The sequence below is a fragment of the Lepisma saccharinum genome, chromosome 18, assembly GCF_977018435.1.
Source record: "Lepisma saccharinum chromosome 18, izLepSacc3.1, whole genome shotgun sequence".
Classification (NCBI taxonomy): Eukaryota; Metazoa; Arthropoda; class Insecta; order Zygentoma; family Lepismatidae; genus Lepisma; species Lepisma saccharinum.
The window spans coordinates 52,444,632-52,462,212 of NC_139246.1; the positions used below are offsets into that span (position 1 = coordinate 52,444,632).

The window sequence follows — 17,581 nt, forward strand, 5'->3', positions numbered from 1 at the left end:
TACCGCTATGCTTGCTTAGCATGTTTTCAGCGTATTAGTAGAAACAGGAGGCATCAGAAATGACCTTATTTTGCGTCATTTCCACATACGGACTGGCGATCCTCTGCACTCTTGCATGCCAATGTTACGCGTACGGTACGTTTCGTGAACCACATGCGTAAAACCACACCCCACCCCGCCCATAAGCTCCCACTCCGTGAAGGGAAAGTGTTACATATTTTCCTCTCTCGGCCTCCGGTAGCGAGCCTCAATGTTAAAGCGAACGGGGGGGAGAGAGAAAGAAAAAAAAGAAGAAAAAGAAAAAGTGTTCTCACGTATATAAAGACCCCATGCTGAAACTGAGCACACTTTTGCACCAGTTATCTTCTAGTGTACGCATCCAAAACACACAATATGGCTCTTCTGAAGGTAGGTTCTAGTGATATTACCTAACGTCGCTGTTTAACTTCCGCCACAATGAAAGTTACCTCGCAGCCTACTTGGCAAGCTCTCGGTGCAACTCGTTTGTTGTTCTTTTCGGAATACAGAGGACTCTGACAAGAAAATGCAATTATAGCTCCCTCTTCAGGAGTGTCTTAGTTATTCAAATCAATTAATTAAACATGAAGATAAGTTCTAAAAAGTTGCTAAATTCGTACTAATTTTGTTCTTGTGGCGTTGGTGTATTGTACAGTGTTCTATTACAAGCTCAAGTATTCACAGATGATTTCTGAAATTAATCGTATAAGAACAATCGAGGTATTTTTTAAAAATATTGTTGACCTCTTCAAATCTTCTTCACCCCATTTCAGAAACTCATGGTATCATTGAGCGAAAGAAGACACTTATTCTCAAGCGAACATTTTGCTTGACCTCTTGCGTACATTAATGCTGATATACGACCATTTTATTTGTTATTTTTTGTAACTATTTTGTGATAACTTCCAATTTCGGGTTTACACAATTTGAACCGTACGGGACAAGGCCGCCAGCAGGATTTTTCTAAGCTTAAAGTGGGGGAAACGTACACTGAAGCTTTACCCCAGTTAAAGAGAATTCTCATAAAGCAGGATAATTTGCATAGATACTTTATCTGCTGTCTTTCATTGCACCCCTCGCCTATTTTTTCAAGCTATAATTTCAAAATTTGACTTGCATCAAATATTTCCAGATATCTCAAGGGTTTTTTATTTGTAGTCACCTCTTTATTTTTTTTTGTAACTGCTTTCCCTTTCTTTGTTCCTTCTCTCTCTCTGTCTCTTATTCTCTCTCTCTCTGTCTCTTATTCTCTCTCTCTCTCTCTCTCTCGCTCTCCTTCGCTGTTGCTAATTTATTTTAGTGTTTTCTGTTTCGCTTTATCCATTATTATATTTCCTCCATTTTCTCTGAGTCGGTCGATCTCCTTTTTTAAAACTTATTATTATTCTCTTTCTCTCTCTCTCTCTCTCTCTCTCTCTCTCTCTCTCTCGTAAAACATTTCTATTTTAAAATGACTAGACTAGAAGGTACTACATTGTTGCAGGGTTTTCACACAACATGATTGTAATGTATTCAAGGTGTACTTCAAGGTGCAACGTGTTGATGCTTAATCCACCTACATCCTTTTCTGTGGGTACCTGTGTTCTTGTGCCTTGTAAGTTTCATGTCAAATAGCTTTGCTTACCTACAGTTTAAACTGGGAACGGAACCACCATGTGCTTCCAGCGGGTATCGAAACAGGGACCCATTGATTACAAGGCGATGACTATCTCTGCACCCCCATCGGGGATGTCCTATTATAATAAACAATCCAAACCAATAGGGACCTAACGATTTCTAAGAAAGTACATAGTAAAGATGTCAAGAGACATAAATCCTAATATTGTAATAATAATAATAATTTGTTATAAAAATTTTAGTTCCTAATGTTTCTTTACCTGCATGTGTCAGTCAAGCAATTGCAAGTAAACAGTAGATATACGACATTCGATATCTCACACTTCAGTATATCTACAGGCATGTAATTTTGTGTGCCGAGAGATATATAAAATATCAACTTCATTACAGAATATTTTCCCGATTGGTCCGTTCATTTGTCCGTTGATTGCTATGAAATTACTGCAGGTATAAAGATTTCGTGAACAGAAATTTCAGGTTCTGCACTAACGGGTCATTTAGTATCTCGATGGATCTGTTCTGTCTACCTGTCTGTCAATCAGAGTAACAAAATTGACAATTGCAATTGTGTTGTACCGACCAACTCGTAAAAAGTAGAAGTTTAAAATTACTACTAAAATGATGATAAGATAATAATTGTTAAAACAATGATTTGACTTTTTTAGAAAAACTGGGAAAGCAAGCAAGATAAAATTCTGAAATCGGATTCAAGTACTAATCAAATTATCCTCATTAGCCTTATTATCAGGGAACGTATTTATATGTAAATGCATATTTATGTATGAAATTAAAATCAGTTATATTTTGTATCATCTGTGTGCATGTAAACTCGAAAAATCCAGTTTATGTTTTCCATATTTGTACATACTTGATATATTATGTTTGGGCTCATATTTCACATATTTTAGTTATTTTTACATATTATTTCCATATTTCAGAACATTTCTCAACATACACTCCATATTCGCGTGTGAATTTCTTGCCAATAACTGACAAATTTGAAATATGATCCCATTACTTCTTGCGATATTGAACGTAGTTTTAGTCAAAATAAATCCATTTTGAGAGACAACTGAAGGAATTCACTTTCGAATTTTGTTATTCAGATAATGAAAAGGCATTTTGTGTGGTCTTACAATTAATGTCAATGTAAGCGTACTGTATTTTATGTAGCTCGTGTAGTGACTTATATTATTAAAAATGTAAATTTTTACAATTTTTAAGTCCATATTTAATTCCATATATGTATTTACATATTTAGCGCATTTTTACTACATATAAATCCGTCCCATGCGTATTACGTTTAGAAATTCTGTGAATATTAATCAATAAGCTAGGGATATATCAATGCACTGATTAGTATTCTGAAGTTACTGAAAGTTACGTTATAAACGCTGTTCGAAATTCTGTCTGTGTTTCTACTCCCTCATGAATTAAAAAAACCAGAACCAAATCCACGTGCGAGTACCCTGGATTACATAATCAGCTGTTCATCGGACGTGGTGAAAATAACGAAAGATCTCCGGTGAAAGTGAGCTTGAAAAACTGAATCGCATGCGACGTGAATTATCAAGTAGGATATTTTAGGATCCTGTCCCAGAGGTAACGGATATTTTCATTTTTTTAAATAGTTATGAAGATACATAGTTTTACATAAAGATTTGACGCGTGTTTACTGTGCTCATTATTACTCTAAACCAGGATTCTTAAAGGTCTAGTAAACCATAAATTCTAATGGGTTCTATTGGGTTCCGCTGCAGGACCGGAACCTTTCTCTCGCACAATTTAAATTCGGTCCAAGTTGCGTATTGTTTAATTGAAAAAAGTTTCCTGGACCGTATTTTAATTGTTCCTGAAAATAAGTTCCTGGACCGAATTTAATTTTTTCCGGAAAAAAAGGTTTCTGAACCGAATTTAAATTCATTCTGGAAAAGAGGTTCCTGGACCGTATGTAAATTGATCGGGAAAAAGTTCCTGGACCGAATTAAAATACTTTACAGATAAAAAGTTCATTTACGGTCCAGAACCCATTTATGCTTGCTGATTTTTTCTCCTGGACCGGAATTGAATTTATTTAAAATTCCTGGTCCTTTAACAACCCCACTCTAAACACATTTAATTACTCTTACGCAAGATAGTAACTCTTATTTCAAATCAGATTAATGTATTAGTTTAACAGGATTACTATCAAAGATCTAATAAATAATATCCATAAATCGTATAAAAATTAATTCAGATGTTTTTCTATTTTTCTCTACAATCAACGTTGTTATATAAAAGAACAAGTCTTTTTTGTATCACATTCACATGATCCTTTTTCAGTACATTATTATTAACCATTATATTGGTACGTTTAAGTGATAATATAACATAATGCCTGAAATGTAGCATGAGATCTACAGAAATGTCATTTCCAAAGTGGTGTGATTAAGTCAATCTGTAGAAAAGATTTAAATGCTTGAGACAGGAATGATATAGTTTTGATCTAAGACATCCTGCTTTAAAAGTGCAATATGAAGTCCAAAATATCCTTAGGCTTCACAAGCAGACCAAAGACGTTTGACATACATGGTTGTACTTTCATGGGTAGTTTAACATGAATGCTCTTAATATGTCATTAAATAATGACGAAGAATCACTTCAAGATGCTCATATAAAATTATTTCCCACAGTATAAGTTGTATAATATCAAAACTACGATATATTTCCTATAACAAGATGTGGTTTTCCATACTAAAAATGTCTTGTAAGAATAAAATCTGACATACAAATTAATGATATCAGTGTCGAAATCTAGCGGTTGAAATGTCATCAATATTCTGTGTTCAAGAACATTGTCTTTAAAGCATGCACATAAAAACATTTCATCATATTACAGTCTCAAATTTACGAGTGAGTTCAATATACTTTATCTGTAGATAAAATAGCGGGAGTCATATTGTCCTTGTGAGGGTTGGAAAAACTGTGTTCAAAATGCATGAAGGGTTACGACAGACAGGTTGTATCATTAAGCCTGATATTAAGGCACACGAGCCCTCTGTAATATGAGACCACATTTTCCATCGAATAACACTGCTTTCCAGTTTCTTTTTACTCTGAAGAAGAAAGTTGTTCAATTTTCCCATACGGTGAGCGCAACGTTGCATAATGCTAACATTGTTTCAAGATATCTATGTAACTGTTTCTTCTGGAGAGTCAGTACATGTTTTGGCAGGTAGAATCGATTCATTATGGGCCATATTAGTGTGACGTCACGCTTGAAGACTGAGTCTAAACAAACCAGCACGTGCTATTTTTCCTATTCAAATTCATTGAGTTTACCATTGCAAAGGGTAAATTTAAGAACCCTGAGAGCAGTTATAAAACTAATTTGTGATGTATATCATACATCAATGTAAAGATAAGATTTAGGAGAATGCGTCGATATATTATACATACCTTACAGAGGAGAATAAAATGAATAAATGAATTATGAGATCGAGTAAAGCGAATGCTCCTACCGGCTTCCGATCCGAAACGACAGCCAATGGGCGGTGTCGCTCTAGTCACGTGAGGCTCCTGAACTACAATCATCGCTAGCTTAGCGACAGCGTCGCTCTCGTTGGCTACGAATCGAGCTCGGCTGTGTTCGGTAGTGGTTCGGAAGCAGGATAGCTGGAATTTCTTTAAAAATGCATGATTTCCATTTTCCAGTTATTCTTTACCTTATTCTTACCTTCATAACTGCTGTTACAATTCTTAAAGCTATCCCGTGCGATGGAAAATTCAATGTGTTTGGAAACACCGTTGCCCTTTTATTTGGGCTCAAATCGTGCTCCCGTCGTCTGCTGTGACGTCAACACTAATATGGTCCATTGGCAAACGCCTTAGAGAGGTATATCGTTCTTTCCTTCCACATAAGGAGACACAATATCTATACAGGCAGACTTTCACCATCTATACAACACCGGAAGATTGCGGAACTAACTTCTTCGCAGCGATAGGATGTAAATAGGGAAGTAGAAAGTTCATCAGCCTCTTTTTGGCAGCCGATACATTTCCAACAACAGGAATTTTCCAGTTACACCTTCACCTTCCCTCCTCTTCATCGCCTATCCGAAACGAATGGGAAAAACACTGGTTCGGTGTCACCATTATTAAAGCCTTCCTGTCGATACGATTTCACGCTTCTGTTCCCTGTATACAAACGAGCTTCCCTGTGTTGGATGGCAAATTGCTGTTCCAACATAACCGCATGCCGCGAAGTGACAAACGAGGCGTTCTCATTGCGGATTCTTGAACGGACTCGACGTGCTTTGAAAACTTGTTTCTGAAGCCACCCGCCTCCCTTCACGCTCGTAATTGATGTCGTTAATCTGCTTGATTCGTCAGGATGCAGAGTCATGTAATTATTTACATCGAGATAGGCGCAATACCTTACGTCACTTCTTTGCCCCTTTCTTATCCTCAAGTTGAAACAAGCGTTTGGGCTTAGAAAGTTGCACTACAGGTGCTAATGTGTGGTGGAAATGCATTATTTCTGACGGTCACATGCACTACAAGTTGATTACGTGCAGGGAGGTCAACTATACCAGAGGCGTCTGCTGAGCGAATGTTATATAGAATTTTCTATATTACATTTCTTGGATCTGAAGTGAAAGCAAGTAATCATTCTTTTCGCACAATTGACGCATGCACCGCATGCGCCTCTGAACTATAGTATGTCCCAGGAAACTGTGGAGCAAGACCTCGCATAACGGTAGAGAAGGGGAGAAAACGAGTGGGCGGGTAAAGCAATTCGCGCTGCTGATAGTCGCTTCATATGTTCGTTGGTAACATTGCTAGATGTAGGATCTTTTTATGCATATGCACCACTTATGAAGTGATAAATGAAAGTAAATAGACGCTTGTGTGTGATATTTATTGCAAGATATTTACTGCTTTATAATAACTAGCAATAAACAACAACACATATAATTATTTATTAAACGTTACAATTACAGTGTGTAGCAAATTACTTCAAAGCCACATAGACGTATAGTCATTTAATTGTATATATGAATTTGTAGTTTTGTCATTTGCATCGCTTTTCTGCAACATTTGGCTAATCATGACCATGCTAACTAACTCTCTAGCCTTCTTAAACCCGAAGGTTTATGACTGCAGCAACACTAGCTTTCCATCTGTCCCTACCCTAGGCAAGATCAATCCAACCTTTTCCATCCTTACCGATTTCATTTAGGTCATCTCAACGTTATCCCTCCATCTTCGTCTTGGCCTTTCTACAGGTCTCTTACCATCAGGTTTCCCAACAGGAATTACGACCGTGAGGATGAATAATGATGACAAGATGAAATTGACGAAGGAACAATCATAAAGAACAAATGCCCAAGCCGGGAATCGATCCGGGGAAACTTCGCTGCTGAGATCGAAACCCCGATAGATAGCAAAAAACAAATCGTTGTCCTACTCTAAATGTACACATACTAATAATTTTCACATATTACTATATGGGACCTCTGTTCTGAATTTTTTTAAAAAAAATCGGGTGGTTGATCGGTTTGTAATTGTACTCGTATTTCTCAGAAAGCACACATCTCCACTTGACGTCTTTTCTCGCCAATCACAACTCATTGCCAATGTTTTCGCCTACCTGTTTTTATTCATCTTGATACTTTGTATACCATTTACATGCAGACATATAAAATAGGCTAAATCATAAAATATCGAATTATAACGGTTGTCGTCTAGCGTTAAGGGTGTCCCAAGAATAACGTGAAAAAATATTTTATTTTCATGAAATGGAAATGAAATGTATTTCTACATCATTACAAATGATAACTGTTGTCAGGTTAAGTGTGACAAACAATATCTGTCATTATGTGTCCCATACCTTGCTCTGCATGTAGTCACTCTACCGATGAAATGACTGATGACTCTATACGAACTTGCTCCTTGATTTGGCCTATGATACGTCGAATTTCCTCCTTGAGTTCTGCTAGTTTTGGGAGATTGTTTTCATAAACCTGTGATTTTACATACCGCAAAAGGAAGAAGTCACAGGGTGTCAGGTCGCATGACCTCGCTGGCCAGTTCTGATCGCCGTTGCGCGAAAGGACTCGGCCCGGCAATTTGTCGTGCAGGAATTCGTCTCGTGGGAGGTGTGGCAGGTAGCGCCATCCTGCTGGAACCACAAGTGTTCAATATACACACCATTCACATAAGAACAATGCTGCCAACCTAACAATCCTTTACCCTTTAGCTACGTACATTTTTTAAAAAAAATCCTTAATCCTAGTAGAACATGTTGATTTAAAAGTAAAGGACATCTAAGGGTACTGCAATTACTTGAAACATTTCACTCTTTATTTACAGGTTCTTGCCCTGCTTGCCATGGTGGCAACAGTCTACGCTGGAGGAGTCGCTTACGCACCTGCAGCCTACGCACCAGCATACGCACCCGCTGCATATGCACCAGCTGCATACGCACCAGCCGCTTATGCACCAGCCGCCTACGCACCTGCCCTCGCAGCACCAATTGCTGCACCAGCACCTTTGTACGCGAAGCCAGTTGTAGCCGCAGCACCCGTTGCCAAGGCAGTTGACTATTACGTAAGTGATCTTCAGTGCCACATATGAAACGTAAAAAGGACATTACGTAATATGTAGAATGTGGTATGCCCAGTAACACTGAACGTTTAAAGAAAATAGAGACCTCCGTAGTATGCAACGGGGTTTACCTTTAAGTGAAAATGTGTTGCAGAGGTAAAGTTGAAGTACTGATTCGAACACCACTTTACTTCAAATAAACTTCAGAAAGATCAGTTTCGCTCTGAGTCAATTCCACGTGGAGCCCACTATATCCTCCCCTCAAATCTTTCCCACCAATAGCGTCCGTTGTAGGAACTGACAGTACTTGTCAAGTCCAGTGGAGTAAATGATCTCTTGACAATTCAGTGTCTTTAGAGATTTCATAACGTGAGGTTGCGTTATTGTGATTGATTGATTTGCTTTATTTTTACTTCGCTTCTTGTGCCACTTTTGGCTAAGTTACGAAGATGGGGATGAGTGATGATTTGATGAAATTTGTGAATAGACATTCACAAACATCTATGCCCAGGCCAGGATTCGAACCCTGGTACCCCTGGTGTCGCAGCGCGATGTGCTAACCACTCCGCCACGGAGACCGGCTGTTATGTTCTTGTGTTATACTATTTTTATATACAATGTGGAGACCTTGGGAGTGTAATGTCGTCGCTGCAGGTAAGAGTGACAACAGCGCTTCTCTGGCTCGAAACCAGATACACGCCAGGTCGGCTTTCTCTCGAGCTATGTCAAACTAGCTTTCGAATCAGGACTTCAACTATACTTTAGCTAATATTACTAATACGATTTCAGTAATTATATAGTACGACTGCAGACAAACTTAAATAAATATGACCTTATCAATCTCACAATCTTGACAAGTCGTGAAGTCCACCACATGCCCCTCCAATGTTGCCAACTTGTCGTTATAGTTGCAACACCTTATTAGATATCGGTAGATGACATGAACGAACAGACGGACGGACGGACGGAGATACCCGGAACAAAGGTACTTACTCAAATTTTATTGGTAATTGCTGGGAGGAGATGTTTTTACTGAAAATTCTCCAATTAGAATAATGGGAATGGGAACGTCAACTTCCTGCTTGACGTTACGGGTTTGGCCTATAAGAGCAAGTCGAGTAGAAAAATTGCAATTGTAAAATGCATATTTTTTTTCAAATCCAATTATCACGATTCGTTTAATTAATAAATCTATGTCGTCACGGAATGGCAATCATGCACTATTCATGGAAACTTGCACGTTTGATCTGGGCCTTAGACAACTATGGGGAACTGTTCAGATGTAAATTTGCAAAAAACATACGTTTCTCATTTATTAAATATGTTTGTTAAAATATATTTTTTAATAGTTTACGCAGGATAATTTAAACATGTATTTATCAGTTCAAGCTTCAATTTGAAATAAAACAAGAAATAAGCCAATACATTTTGGATTTAGCAAAATTTGTTTTTAAATTTTTTTTAAAAAAATAAGAAATTGAATTATTGATTCTATAAAATTCCTACTGAAATGACTTAATGGTCACGCCAATATATTTTCTCTGAGCATAGGCCTCCACGGGAAGGGTCTAGAAGGATCATTTGACCTATCTTAGAGATTGAGCATTTTTTCCTTCTATTTACATTTCTTTTCCCCATTACTATTTTTCTATCTTTTTATATTTTCCCCCTCCTCTATGTGCCAGAATGCTAGTTTTTCTGGCTTATTCTTTCCCTTGTTCATTTTTTAAAATACTGCCTTTTTTCATCTCTTTTCTGACGTGTTAGCTCGTTTACTCTCTCTCTCTCTCTCTCTTTTTCTCTCTCTCTCTCTTTCTCTCTCTCTTCTTTTCTCTCTCTCCTTCTCTTTCTCTCTCTTTCTCTTTCTCTCTCTTTCCCTCTCTCTCTTTCTCTCTCTCTCTTTCTCTCTTTATTTTTCTCTCTCTTTCTTTCTTTCTTTCATTCTCTCTCTCTCTGTGTCTTGTTTCGGTCTTTCGATCTCGTCCTGTCGCTCCTTTCCTCCATCATTTTCTTCTTTTCGCTAACCCTCTCGCATCTTTTCTCTTTCCATTTCTATTTATTGCTTCCTCTGTCACTGTTTTGACTTTCATTCCTTCCTCTCTTCTCTTCTTTTCTTTTTCCTTTTTGTTATTTCAGGCACTCAAATTTATTTATCTTTGTTTTTCTTTATTTATTTAGTTATTTCCTTTCTATCTTATTTCCTTTCCTGCTTTTCTATCTCTCTCTCTCTCATTGAACATTGTTACTAATTTCACGACGTCCCGTAGAGATGAAGAACATAATTCTTCTATTTTGACCCCACGTGGAAAATTTTCTGCTTGCACCCATGGTCTTGAATTTCATCTTCCATCCTAATAGAAATACAGAGTATATCATAATAAACAATTTATCCCGTGGCGAAGTGGTTAACACATCACGCTACGGTGCCAGGGGTCCCGGGTTTGAATCCTGGCCTGGGCATGGATGTTTGTGAGTGTCCATTCATCAATTTCATCATCATCATCACTCATCCCCATCTTCCCAAATTAGCCAAAAGTGGCACAATAACGAAGTAAAATCAAGCAAATCAATCAATCAAACAACTTATCAAGTTAATTATTAAGAAATTATTTGAGACACAAGAGTGAAATTTGTTGTCAATGTCAATGAGAAAATCTTCAAGTTTTATTTTCATGCGCCAGACTTTTGCAAACACGGTCAATGTGGCGCTGATGTAGTGTTAAAGAAAAGGCGATTTTCACATGTCCCCAGACTTTACACCTATAGATTTCTGCATTTGGGGCTTTGTGAAAGACAAAGTCTATGTGCCACCTATGCCACAGAATGTACAACAGCTAATGGAGAGAATAAGAAACGACCTTGCTTTGGTGGACGAGGAGTTGTTGCGAATAGTGTGGCAAGAATTAGATTTTTGATGGGATGTGTGTCGTATAACTGGTGGAAGCCACATTGAATATTTTTAGACATTCATTGAAACTTGAAGAGTTTCTGATTTATACATAACAAATATCATTGTTGTATTCCATATAGTTTAGTACAAAAAAATGTTAAAAACTGTTTACTCTATTTTGAAAAACCCTGTACATAAGCATTTAGTTTTGTATTTATATTTCTATTAGTTTCAAATTATTTTTAAGATATTATATTAACATATATTTAAGATAAAACTATTTCCCTTTCTCATCTCATCACTTCCAGCCCACTCTGATAAAATTATTGTTCTTGTCAAAAATAGTGGCACTCCTTATTCTACGTCACTCTGCCGCAGCGGCGTAGTGCCCACGTAAGGCTTGTAAGTCCACCTTACAAGTTGAAATTATTGAAGAAAAAGTATTTCATTCCCATATTTATCGCTTGAACACACATCAGACTTCAAGTAGAACTTTTAACGAAACAATTGAGGACTTGTTTTGATTCGAGTTGTTTCTCTGTAAGGCTTCATGAGAAGACTTACGTGCGGGTGAATGGAAGAAATGATTTGGACTCGCCCATGGTGGGTGTGTTTGCTTATGTAGTATCTACACAACCAATGACAGGGCGCCCCTATTCTGACGCACTGTAATGCGCATTACTAACTGGCGAGATTTCTGTCCCCGCTGCGTCTGTTTGCCACGTTCGGAAGAGAACCAAAAAAATCGACTCCCTTGTTGTTTCAACAATGCTTGACGGTAGGTGTAGCTAACAAAACGGGTGTCATTTTAAATGTGTAAACTAACTATTAAGTTCACAAAGAGATGGTTTAATATTGGATATTACTTTCATTAGAAGCAGCGAGGAGGAATGCCTGACAATCCTAGATCCGGCAGCGTCCGCAAAGTTAGGCGCCTGCATCCCACTTGCCCGTAATATTAAAAGCATACGCGTAATACTTAGCGTTATGATTTACAGATTTGTTTTACCTTTTCCTTTGACTAAGTTGCTTGATATGCTTTTCAAAATGTGCGCAAATATCGTAACCATGATAATGAATAATATTCTCGAATTGATTGATTGATTTAGTTTATTTTACTTCGCGTTTTGTGCCTCTTGGCTAATTTGCGAAGATGGGGATGAGTGATGAAATGATGAAATTGATGAATGGACATTCACAAACAACCAAGCCCGACCGGGATTCGAACCCGGGACCCTTGGCTTCGCAGCGCGATGTGCTAACCACTCGGCCACAGGGTCGGGCGTAATATTCTCGAATGCATTTGCATTTGCAAATTGTATCCTAAGCATTTCCCTCAAATGGCTTTTTAGTGAAAGAAAAAGAATAATAAGAATAAAAATATGACATGTGTCCTTAACTAAGCTGTATGCGAAATTTGTCAATTGCTACTAGTTGAAAGTTGAGCTACAGGTAATTTATTCTGAAGCCGAATATCGAGTAAGGAGTGTGTTTGAACTTCATGAGTACTTGCGTACTACCCATTTGAATGAAGCTGTTGTACAAGTGTACAAACTAACAGAATTCTTCCCCACTGTTCCTGCCTCAAGCTCGTCGGTGGAAAAGTAGTTTTCTGCACTGAAGAGGATTCATACATTTCAACGCAGCACACAGACTCAGGCAAGGAAATCTGACTTGGGACTGATATCCATTGAAAAGGAGCTGCTCAAGACATTGACCAGAAACTCCCGATTCTACGACGACGTGTTGGAGGTGTTCAGACTAAAGGATCGTCGGATCGAGTTACAGTATAAATGAGAATTTTCATTAAGTAATACACGCATATGCTATTATTGTTAACATAGAGTGTGTGCATTCTGTGTTTGAAATTGAGTATGCCCATGCATGACTTACATTCAAATAGATTCTATTTACTTAAAATATCTTTGGGTTTTCTTTGTCCAATATTCAGATCAGGTTTATCTAAGGAAGCCTTACACCTTTCATAGAACCACGCTACGCCACTGCTCTGCCGTCACATTTGGCTAATCGCAACAATGAGGAAAAATGCAGATTATATGAAACTAACGAAGGAATGATCCTGGTCCAGGCCAGGACTCTAACCTTGAACACTCGGTAGTTAGTCCCTGAATCAGTGCGTGGCATCTATAATCTTAGCTGAAGAAGACTTTGGTTTTATAACTATAAATTTACTGGTTAAAATAACATCAGAGAACGTTTGCTCACTTTTGTACTTACTAAAGTCTAGAAACTTGACAATTGTTGAAAGTAAGTAATTCTATACGTTTTAATTCTTATCCCTACGTGAAAGTTTAGTTGCACATCAGACCGAGAATTCTAGTGTGTAGAATGATTATTATTATTATCCCGATTACCCTATCTGTGCACAAAGTGGACTTAAAAAGAACCAGTTATTATAATTGCTGCCTCTCAAAACATTGTGTTTTTACGGGCGACCCCAGAGGATGAGAAAATGATGAATAATACTAATTTTTTACTTGATGAAAATGTTATAAAACTTACAAAACTCTTATGTCTTTGTGTATGTGTGTATGGAGGCAAGAAATGAAAAATTGAAGTTACTATTGATGCGTAACCTGTACAAGGATGTATACAGTTAGTTTCTTTTTTAAAGAGAAAAGTTTCTAATCTTAGTCTCATTTTACACACACAAAGTTTGTATATTTTAATTCAAAGAGAGAAAGTAAAGTCATAAAAGGTACTTGTATATTCTCGCAACCTATTTTAAGATATATTTGTGCGGAAATGAAGACAATGGACATAGGCCATTACAAAACACAGGATGATGTAAAACCATTGTAGCAATCCGTCTCCTTGTGCAGCCTTCATAGAGCTATTATTCTGTTGATCTCATGACCAGTAAAAAAAAACTTTTCAGAAATTCATGGTTGGTTGATAGAAAGTTTTTGCTGAGAAACACAAGATATGGTTATTTCATTGATGTGGGTTTTACAGATCTATTAACACAAGAACGTTAATATGAACTAGTCAATGGTGCTGTTGAAAGCAACAATGGAATTTTGGCGTCAGGCGTCCGCACAGATCAGTTCTTAGTTCTTTCACATTTTCATGAAGTTTACTAATTTATGGTTAATTAACATGATCATGTGATATTAGATTGTTGTTAGTTATTGTTGAAGATTATGCGACATCTCTAATTCATTAGCTATCCTGACATGGAAGGAATGGAGGAATAAACCAACCAAAGCCCTTTTTAAATGTATTGTTCGAGTATTCAGACGTGAAGCACCACGGCCTTGAGTTTTAACTTTCATAGAACTGTAGAACGTAAATGGGTTAAATAATATCCAAGTTGACCGACTGAAAGGAAGTGTATCACATTGTTAAATATTAGAGTATACACCCCTTTCCTAGCAATGAAATAATTCTGGCCAACAATCAGGAAGTACACAAGATAACTTTCGTAGCCATGTTACGATTTGTGTGAACAATATAATATTCGACTCATTTCTGAAGGCATTAGTGCAGTTTCAACGACTTTTCAGAAAATTCCTGGCAAAAATGCACACATATTGAAGGCAATTTGTTTTTCAAGTAGTTAGTCAGGGTACGAATATCTGTAGTTCTTGACGTAGCATTCTAAACTGGTGAAAGAATCGTTTACGGAAATTAATATTGTACCTATGAATACAATTGTGTGTGCTGGTACTTCCTGATACTCTGTAGATATTTGAAAGCACTAAATACTACCGTGAAGACATATTGGGTGTATGGAGGTATACATATTGTCAATCTCATCTCTGTTATCAGCGCCACGATCTTTCTGCTACTACTATAAGCTATTTACCAAAGCAACTTATCTAGGGAAATTAATTTAAAATTTCTACTTAAGATCATCCGGGTCTGCTGCGTCTTGGACAGAGACTCTAACCAATTGAAACCCGCTTTGCTTAATACATAAATGAATAAATAAGTGTATGTAATTTATTTAAGTCACCTTATGCTCCATCTCCTATTGTAAAGAGTGCAATATAGACATATACGAACTTCAATAGTTAGTAAAAATCCGTAAACAATGAATTTTTCATTACACATTTCTGATTTTTTAAGACTTTGGTTTCCATAACTAATTGCTTCCTCCTGATACCATCACGAGCGTAAGGATTTTTCTTCGGATGGGGTTGGAATTGAAATGGAGGATAGCTGCTTTCTAGGGGTCGCCATACACAATTACATTATTCGTATATTTATAACTTTCAACTCTGAAAAATAGCAATGGGGAGACATTTTAAGGGGAGTTTGTTTTTAGCACTGTTTTTCCTGAGTTCTTCACTGCTTTTAATTGAAAATGTTTTCTCAAAATTCCAGAGGGAGCTGTAGCCCCATCAGCCCCTCTTCTGCGTACGCCAGTAGATTTATATACTGCAATTAATATGCAAGTAGCAGTAAAAATTGGAAACAATATAGATCTTAAATTTAGATATATTTTAAAAATTGCTTCCATTAATTTCCATTATAAATTCAATCAGTGATATGATTGTTCCAAATATGTGCTTATTTAGTAATTTTACATGTAAAATGTTTCTCAATTTAAAATGTGTTTACTTAGCAAGCAGCCTAACCTCACTAACAGCGTTGCAAGTGTTAGATAGGTCTACATTCTGACTTGGACACCCCGGAAACACTAAGGGCGCCTTGAAACGAAAAAGTATGGGAACCCCTGGCTTAGGTTGTGCTTTGCACGGCGTGCTCATGGTATAATTTTACCTTTACCTTAGGCATTTTATGGATATTTACTGGTAAATTACCTTTAAGGTTCTTGTCTATAGCATTGTAATAAAGGATTTGTTTCCTTTCAGTCATACCCACGTTACTCTTTCAATTATGGCGTGAAGGACGCTTACACCGGCGACATCAAGAGCCAGTCTGAGGTTCGCGACGGTGATGTTGTGAAGGGTCAGTACAGCCTGGTCGAGCCTGACGGCAGTGTCAGGACGGTGGATTACGCTGCCGACGGTGTCAACGGATTCAACGCCGTGGTCAGCAAGACCGGCCCATCTGTCCATCCGGCTAGGGTTGCAGTCGCTGCCAAACCCATCGTTGCAGCAGCACCAGCGTATGCAGCACCCGCATATGCAGCACCAGCCATTGCTGCACCAGCAATCGCTGCACCGGCGCCCTTCTTAGGACACGGATTGGGCTACGCTTACGGAAAGTAAAACAAATGCCAAGCCCTTTGGGTATCTCATCTCATTGTTTGTCATGATCATATCATCACCATCATTTTCAGCACTTGAATATTATAATGCGTTGTGCTTGCCTTTTATGCATTAACATCATGGCTCATGTGTTCTTATTTTCTTAATCCCATAAGTGTACAGGACTCGATATCGTTTGTTTTCACACATTAAACATTTATATTGTTTCCTCGTCAATCTATTTTATAAGACGACTCATTGATATGACGCTGATGCTTTTGTATATATTTTTTTATTGAAGCCAATAAAAATGTGTTCTTTAAAAAACATGCATTTTTTCCTCTCAAGCTTACCTATGTGAGTTCGACAATACTACGTACTAGGCTTTAACAACACCACAAGTCGGAGTCAAATGAGAACCTTAATTTGTTTTTGTCTTGTAGTAGATTTCTGTATGTAGGGTTATACAAGTTTTCTGCACTGTAGCACAGACCTATTGCTGATCTCCATATATTTTTCAACTTTAAGTTAGTGCCTGTATACCGTAAGTCTTTGTGGTTCACGTCCACTCACTTATGAGTAGACCTCGTATTTTTAGGTTCTAAAAAGTGTGTTTATAGGTTCCTAAAATAGGTTCGAAAAACCCTAAAATAGGTCCTAAAAATCTTGAAGTAGGTTCAGAAAAACTTAAAATAGCTCAAAATTCCTGAAAAATGCTGATTAGGTATAGTCACCGGCAATGAAAATGGGACACCTTTATCCTGAAATACGCACTACCTTGCATACTCGTAACGTTATGTCTGTTGCCTAAACCTACGGCGATGACAACTTACCATTGGAAATTTGCTATTAAAATCCACTCTTCGCCGAATAGTTAGGCAAGAATCTTTTTTCATGCTATCCACAGTCAAACTCCGCAATTTTGTTTGTGAGGATCATCTTATATGCTGAAAATAATCTTTCAACAAAAACATAGTCAGAGGTGCAAACTTCAATGCTGAAATGTTAGTCTGTAAGGCGTGAATGTCACAAAGCACGAAGTAACGCGAAAGTGAGCAAGACCACACAGATCAGACCACTTTGTATTGTACAGGTAACAGTAGCACCAGACATTTTGCTTTGAAAAATCACCATGGATTTGGAGGAAGAGAAATCGAGAGATAGTACGTTTCAAACACATTCGTCATTGAATTTTTTCGTGACCAAACAAAGCAAATGCCTCTGTGTGACATAAAAATCCTGTAAAACCTTTTAAAAATATATAAAAACCTAGAAAAGGGCTTTATTT

At 37.5% G+C, this 17,581-nt stretch overlaps 1 protein-coding gene across 1 annotated transcript; it reads left to right on the forward strand.

Annotated features, from left to right (window-relative positions):
• Window positions 1-349: 349 nt before the first annotated feature.
• LOC146002571 (larval cuticle protein A2B-like) lies at window positions 350-16,620 on the forward strand. The gene is made up of 3 exons (XM_083140512.1): window positions 350-408; window positions 7,990-8,226; window positions 15,955-16,620. Exons 1-3 carry the CDS (start codon window positions 394-396, stop codon window positions 16,312-16,314), a joined length of 612 nt encoding a protein of 203 aa, XP_082996638.1. The 5' UTR covers window positions 350-393; the 3' UTR covers window positions 16,315-16,620.
• Window positions 16,621-17,581: the final 961 nt, after the last annotated feature.